Raw genomic sequence first — 8408 nt, 5'->3', positions numbered from 1 at the left:
TATTAATTATTCATAAGTTGTTTTTAAAAGGATGACATGAGATAATTATAGTAAAGCATTCAGCTTAGTGCCACCACATGACAAATATTCAGTTAAATGTCAGTGAGGATTGATGATTATGATGATGAGGATGATGGTGATTTAAAAACTTGATTGGGACAGGTTAAGAGCCCCAATGAAAATCTAAGTTCTACTACCTAGAACACATATTTTCTGTTTTGTTATATTCTGTCCTACATTTTAAGGGACTCTCTATTTCCAGTGTGATCAAGATACATTACATGGCTTCACCCAACAACTACTCTACTGCTCCAGTCTCCGAATTTCTCCTCATCTGCTTCCCTAACTACCAGAGTTGGCAGCACTGGCTGTCCCTGCCCCTCAGTCTCCTCTTCCTCCTGGCCATGGGGGCCAACATCATCCTCCTAATCACCATCTGGCTGGAGGCCTCTCTGCACGAGCCCATGTACTACCTGCTCAGCCTCCTCTCTCTCCTGGACATGGTGCTCTGCCTCACTGTCATCCCCAAGGTCCTAGCCATTTTCTGGTTTGACCTCAGGTCCATCAGCTTCTCAGTCTGCTTCCTCCAGATGTTCATCATGAACAGTTTTTTGACCATGGAGTCCTGCACATTCATGGTCATGGCCTATGATCGCTATGTGGCCATCTGCCACCCATTACGATATCCATCCATCATATCTGATCAATTTGTGGCTAAGGCTGCCATATTCATTGTGGCCCGGAATGCCCTCTTTTCTCTCCCTGTTCCGATTCTTTCTGCCAGACTCAGATACTGTGCAGAGAACATCATCAAGAACTGCATCTGCACTAACCTGTCTGTGTCCAAACTCTCCTGTGATGACATCACCTTCAATCGGCTCTACCAGTTTGTGGCAGGCTGGACTCTACTGGGCTCTGACCTCATCCTTATTGTTCTCTCCTACTCTTTTATCCTGAAAGCTGTGCTAAGGATCAAGGCTGAGGGTGCTGTGGCCAAGGCCCTGAGCACATGTGGTTCCCATTTCATCCTCATCCTCTTCTTCAGCACAGTCCTGCTGGTTCTGGTCATCACTAACCTGGCCAGGAAGAGAATTCCGCCAGATGTCCCCATCCTACTCAACATCCTGCACCACCTCATCCCCCCAGCTCTGAACCCCATTGTTTATGGTGTGAGAACCAAGGAGATCAAGCAGGGAATCCAGAAGCTACTGAGGAGTTTATAAGAGGTAAAAAGAATCAGATCTACCTTTGGAACTGTTAATAAAAGTCAGGAATTATCTTTATGTTGGAAAAAAAATTTCACTTTTTAATCCTGGAATGAGTTCTGATTCTCCTTCTTCTTAATACTTAGCCAGCAATGAAAACACTCTTCTGTGAATCCTTGTTTATTGTTGCTTCAAAGGAAACCTCCCTTTCCTAGATTCTGTGGTCACTTGGGAATTTTCCCTAACCAAATCCTTAACTGAGAGTCTTGCCAAGTCTTAGCCAAATGGAGCTGGATTAGAGTAGGAGTGTTTTACTAGTAAAGAGATAAACTTCATACTTAAAAACGTCTGCCTGTCTCCTGGGTTTCAAAGGACATATATGCCTCTCCTGTCTCCTGTTTCAGTCATGGTTTTTGTGTTGTGAAGGGTTGACTGAGCTGAAATATAGATATTTACTCCAGAACTTTGGCTCTTGGAGTTGAATTCTTTACCCTGAACTTCCCTGAATCTTTTCTTTGGCACCTGTGGCACATATGACATCTTCTGATTCCAGATCCTGTTGAGATTTTCTGTGTGTGCAACCTCTCCAGTTGTAGCATTTCCTATTCTTTATTTCTGCTAAGATTCTTTCTTCAGTTTTTTTTTTTTGGGGGGGGGGGGGAGTAGAATGAAAGCTCTTTAGGGTTTTTTTTTTGTGGGGGGAGTTGTATTGTTTGAAGTGTTATATGTTCTTTTCTTCATTATCTTCAACTTCATGATTTTATAATCTTCACTTTATCCCATATATCTGCCTATAAGGAACTTAGAACTTTCAATCAAATTTCAGGCAGCATCCCTGTCCCACTATGACCTGCCCATCCTGGGCACAAATCAGCTGTCTTATCCTTTCCTTCTGTTGCCCTGTTTGCTTCAGGCTCCATCCTGAGCTGTGGCTATTAGATGTGGACAGTTTTCTAGGCATGGAAGCTCTAGGGTTTGATTTTCACAGATTAGTGTGCTCCATTATTTTGCAATCCCCTTCTTAATGATGCCACATATTAAACCAGTATTTCCAAGCAAATTGTACAGTAGCAACCTTTCTCTTTTGAGGATGAAAATTAAGAGTTTCAATACCATCATTTTTCCAAGAATCATTTAAATAAATTTCCAAGTTGGACTATCCTACTTTCTTTTGTATTGAAGCTTTTTATGCTGAATGACTGTTATTGAAATTTAAGATTTTTACAGTATTATTTTCTCGTGTATCATTTTATTTTTTACTTTTCCACTTTTATTGACATGTAATTGACATATGACATTGTATTAGTTTAAGATGCACAATACAATGATCTGATATTTGTGTGTATTGCAAAATGGTTACCACAATACATTTAGTTAGCATCCATCAACTCACATAGCTACATTTTTTTCCCTTGAGATGAGAATTTATTTTTTAGGATATCTTTCTTTGGCACTAGACACCTGGTCTTCCTGTGCATTCAGGAGGTGTAAATGCCACTGCATGCATGCATTTTTGAAATGCTGGGTTCTGAAAGAGCTTTCTTTAGGATCTATTGTGTCATATTTCATAACATTGGTCTCATCCAGGTATCAAGGGATTGAGTCAGCTGAGTTACCCGTCATTTTCTTTCATCCCGTCTAATCTCTCCTTTCCATAGAGTTACTACCAGTTGGATACCTACCATGTGCCAGACACTTTATATGCATTCTTATTTTACCTACACATTTGCCCTGAGAGTTTTTTTGTTGGCCCTAGGTAGAAACTGAATTTCAGAGAAGTAAAATGACTCCCAAGGTCAGAGCAATTGAGCCAGGATAAATCCACGTCATTTGGGTTCCTGAAACCTGAACTCTTTCCACAACACTGCTGGTCCCTACCTTGGCTGTGCAACAGCATAACCTGGTGAGTTACAAAAACCCATGAGTTATATCCCAAGCTTCTCATATCCCCAGCCCAAGCATGGTGCCTGGCATGTAGTAGGCACATTATAAATAGTAATTTGATGCCCAGCAGTTTATGGCAGGTAGGAAGCAATCTATAATGTTTGAGTTATAGAATGATCATAGATTTATAAACAAGTCTTAATATGGTTATCAAAAGGAGATATGCCCTTACTCTATGTAGTATCACAACATTTTTAAACACTTTCCTACTTTTATTATGTAGTTATTCTATTTTTAAAAATTTTCCAGTTTCATTGAGATATAATTGACATGTAACACTGTATTAGTTTAAAGTGTACAACATAATGATTTGATATATATATAGTGAAATGATTCCCACTATAACTTTAGTTGACATCCCTCACCTCACATAGTTACAATTTTTTCTTGTAATGACAACCTTTAAGATCTACTCTCTAAGCAACCCTGAAATACATAATACAATATTGTTAACTATAATTACCATGATGTATATTATAGCCCCATAACTTATTTATCTTATAAGTGGCAATTTGACCACTTTCACCCATTTCTGCCACCCCTTACCTTCTACTTCTGTCAAGAAGCAATCAATTTTCTGTTTCTATGAGTTCCATTTTCTTAGATTCCATATATAACTGAGAACATACAGCATTTGTCTTTCTCTTTCTGACTTATTTCACTTAGCATAATGCCCTCAAGCTCCATCTATGTTGACACAAATGGCAGGAAGTACTTATTTTTCATGGCTGAATAATATTTCACTGAATATATATACCACATCTTCTCTATCCATTCAATAATTGATGGACATTTAGGTTGGTTGCATGTCTTTGCTATTGTGAATAATGCTGCAATGAACATGGGAGTGCAAATATCTCATTTATATCCTGTTTTCATTTCCTTTGCATATATACCCAGAAGTAGAATTGTTGGATCATATAGTTCTATTTCTATATTTTTTTAAAGATTTTTTTTTAATTTTTTCCTTTTTCTCCCCAAAGCCCCCCGGTACATAGTTGTGTATTCTTCGTTGTGGGTTCTTCTAGTTGTGGCATGTGGGACGCTGCCTCAGCGTGGTCTGATGAGCAGTGCCATGTCCGCGCCCAGGATTCGAACTAACAAAACACTGGGCCGCCTGCAGCGGAGCGCGCGAACTTAACCACTCGGCCACGGGGCCAGACCCTATTTCTATATTTTTGAAAGATCTCCATACCATTTTCCATAGTGGCTGAGCCAATTTACATTCCCACCATCAGTGTGCAGGAATTCTCTTTTGTCCCGAACTTTGCCAAGACTTGTTATCTTGATGATATCTTATTTTGTCTTCTTGATGACAGTTGTTCTAAAAGGTGTAAGGTAATATCTCATTGTGGTTTTGATTTGCATTCCCTGATGATTAATGATGTGGAGCATCTTTTCATGTGCCTGGTGGCCATCTGTACATCTTCTTTGGAAAAATGTCTATTCAAGCCTTCTACCCATTTTATGATTGGATTGTTTAGTTTTTTGCTATTAAGTCGTATGAGTTCTTTATATATTTTGGATATTAACTTCTTATCAGATACACGACTTTCAAATATTTTCTCCCATTCTATAGTTTGCCTTTTCATTTTTTTAATGATTTTCTTTGCCATGCAGAAGCTTTTTAGTTTAATGTATCCCGCTTGTTTATTATTGCTTTTGTTGTCTTCACTTTTGGTGTCAAATCCAAAAATTCATTGCCAAAACCAAAACCAAGGAGCCTACCTCTCATTTTGTCCTCTAGGAGTTTTATGGTTTCAGGACTTACATTCAAGTTGTTAATCTATTTTTTGAGTTGAATTTTGTTTATTGTGTAAAACAAATGTCATTTCATTCTTCTGCATGTGGCTGTCCGGTTCTCCCAACACCATTTATTGAAAAGGCTACATCATATCCATATGATATATCTGATGTAGATAGTTGATAGATAGGTAGATACATAATACATACATAGAGAGAGAGAAAGAGGGAGAGAGAGCCTTAGATGAGATTAGAGTCCTGGCCAACAACTTTTTTGCAATCTGGGGAGACCCTGATGCAGAAAACCAAACTAAACCAGGCCTGGACTTCTGATTTACAGAGCTAAGCTTCCAATTCAAAATACTAAAAAACAAAACAAACAGCAAATCAGAAAATTAAATCCAAACAGAGTAGAAGACAAGAATAAATACAAATACAAGCAAAGAACAATAAAACAGAAAGAATGTATATAACAGAAAATAGCAAAGCCAAAAGTTATGTTCTGAAAATTAATAATAAAAAGCATAAACTTTAAGTAAAAATGTGAGAAAACACAAATTTAAATTATCTAGAATTTTAAAAACGCTATTGAAATTAGAGATATTTTAAATTTTTACTAAAACTATACTATGGCAATTAATTTGACAATGATACAATATGAAAATTCCTTGAGAAAAGAACAGTTGTCCAAAAATGGCAAAGAAAAACTAGTAAATACTATGAAATCATAATTAAAAACTTTTCCACAAAGAAAACTCTGGGCCTAGATACTTTCATGGTTAAATCTTCTGAAGCATTAATGAAGAAATAACATAAACTGTTTCAGAAAATTGAAAAGAAGGGAACATTTTCCAGTACTTTTTTTTTTTTTTTTGAGAAAGACTGGCCCTGAGCTAACATCTGTTGCCAATCTTCCTCTTTTTTTCCTCCCCAAAGTTGTATAACCTGGTGGTATATCCCAGTCATAGGTCATTCTAGATCTTCTGTGTGGGATGCCGCCATAGCATGGTTTGATGAAAGGTGTGTAGGTGTGCACCCAGGATCCCAAACGGCGAACCCCAGGCTGCCAAAGGGGAGCACACAAATTTAGCCACTCGGCCACGGAGCTGGCCCTTCCAATACATTTTTTGAGGTTATCATAAACCTGGCATCAAAGACTGACAGGAATATTACAAGAAAATTATAAGCTACTATCTCTCATGAACATAGATATAGAAATTTTAAACAAAATATTTGAAACTGAGTACAAAACAACAAAAATAAATACATTTGAACAAGTGAAGTCTATTCTGGAAATGAAAAGTTACTTTAACGTTTGAAAATTGATACACATTTAATTCATGTGTTTAACATTAACCTTAATAATGGAGGAAAAAACAAATTTCTCAATAGATTCAGAAAAATCTTGCAACAAAATTCACAATGTATTCGTATTAAAAATAATCTCAGAAATTTAGGAGCAGAGGGGAATGGCCTTATCTATTAAAGTCTGTCTTCTCAAAATCTACAGTCAGTATCATAATCATTGGTGAAATAGTAAACACTGAGGAAAAAGGAAAAAAATATAAAGATTGGAAAGGAAGAAGTAAATATGTCATTATCTGCAAATAACTTCATTCTGTGGACAGAAACCCCAAAAGAACCAATAAATATAATACTTGAATTTATAAGTAAATTTAGTAAATTGCTGCATAGAAAGTCAGTACAGAAAAATAAGCTGTATTTCTACATCCTAGAAACAAAAAAATGGAAAATGAAGCTTGTAAGTCAATGCCAAATACAATTGCATCAAAAATATCAAATACCTAGGATGTCCAAATTGTACGCATTGAGACTAGAAAACATTTCTGAGAAAAATTAAAGAAGACTTAAATAAATCAAAAGATATATCATGCTTTTGACTGGAAGATTCAGCAATGTAATGGTGTTAATTCTCCCCAAATTGATATATAGATTCGAGGCAATTCCAATAAAAATTTCAACAGATGCTTTTGTGAAAATTGACAGCTGATTTTCAAATGCTCATGATAATGCAAAGAACCTGTAAAACAAACAACCAAGACTTACTACACGCTAGAAGAATTTTTGTAAAATTTCATAATTAAGATAGCATGATATTGGCAAATAGACCAATGGTCAGGGTGGGCAGTACAAGAAAAGATAGTTATGTTGTGATCTAATTTATGACAAATGTGATGTTGCAAGTGATTTTTCTTTTCAATATAAGGTTCTGAAGCTATTAGAAATCTGTATGCTACAGATTTAGATTTTGAAGGCCCTTTCTCTAGTTTCAGCATTCCACCCAGAAAGATAGTTAATTTTATGTGTCAACTTGATTGGGACATGGGATATTTGGTTAAATATTATTTCTGGATGTGTCCAGAATATTATTTCTGGAGGGTGTTTCTGAAAGAGGTTAACCTTTGAATCAGTAGACTGAATAAAGCAGATTGTTCTCCCCAATGTGGGTTGGCATCATCCAATCTATGGTGGACCTGAGCAGAACAAAAGGTGAAGGAAGGGAGACTTCTTTCTCTCTCAGACTGTCTTCTTGAGCTGGACATCAGTCTTCTCATATCTTTCAACTGGGACTTACACCATTAGAGCTCCTGGTTCTCAGACCTTCAGACTTGGACCAGAACTTCACCACTAGCTTTCTGAATACCATTGATATCAGCATTGGGTTAAGACTTATCAAAGATATTTAAAGCATGACTTTGTAGGAAACTGCCTAACTAGCATTCCTGGCCTCACTATTATTATCATAGTTTGTAGCATAAATTCTAGGTCAAATCTGAACAAATAACCTGTGAATAAAGCTGGATACTTAGAAGCATTCATTAGAAAGAATACTTAGGTTAGAAATTCAATAGACTTTAAGTTTTTTCTCTAGCATTGATTGGCTATGACCTCATCCTGTCTCTTGAATGTTCTGAGTCCCCTTTTCAATTCAATAAAATAGGAAGTCATTTCTATTCTTGATATCCCAGAGTCCATTGCAGGGACTTGTATAAATTATAAAACTATTTACAAAAATGACAACTTACCTCTTCTTACTCTATTCTGACCAGTATTGTGTTGCTCGAATAAGATGACCTCTTCTGGTGCCATACTGGGCAATGCAAAATACAAATGGACTTCTGATTGAACTAATACTGGGGAAGGAATCAACTTTAGCTTGGCACCTCAGGACCTGTTTTTTCCCATCTTCCAGGGCACTTGGGCCTTCCAAGTGTGTTTGGGAAGTATAAATTACCACTATAAATTCTTACTCATTATAAATTATCACTTTACAAAGCCCAGAGGTTGTAGCATCCAAACAAGTGACTCTTCTGAGATGGAAGAGCTGCTAAAAGAGTTGGTAAGTTGGTTCCTCACTGAATGATGGAGCCCTGGTATAAAGTAAGGCAGAGAAATCAGGACAGAGGAAGAAATAATAGAAAGAGCAAAATGACTTAGAGGTCTTCATTATAAAGTCCTTGAAGAAGGGGATGGGATAAAGAAAAGGATTCTTAA

At 36.8% G+C, this 8408-nt stretch overlaps 1 protein-coding gene across 1 annotated transcript; it reads left to right on the top strand.

The window, feature by feature from the left end:
• The first annotated feature begins 281 nt into the window (after window positions 1–281).
• LOC124225730 (olfactory receptor 56A4) lies at window positions 282–1223 on the top strand. Its single transcript, XM_046638365.1, has one exon. The coding sequence runs from the start codon at window positions 282–284 to the stop codon at window positions 1221–1223; it is 942 nt and encodes a 313-aa protein (XP_046494321.1).
• The last annotated feature ends 7185 nt before the right edge of the window (window positions 1224–8408 follow it).

The sequence above is a fragment of the Equus quagga genome, chromosome 14 (genome assembly GCF_021613505.1).
Source record: "Equus quagga isolate Etosha38 chromosome 14, UCLA_HA_Equagga_1.0, whole genome shotgun sequence".
In the NCBI taxonomy this organism is placed as follows: domain Eukaryota; kingdom Metazoa; phylum Chordata; class Mammalia; order Perissodactyla; family Equidae; genus Equus; species Equus quagga.
The sequence above is the reverse complement of the archived record's forward strand: the minus strand, read 5'-3'. Positions and strand labels throughout refer to the sequence as shown.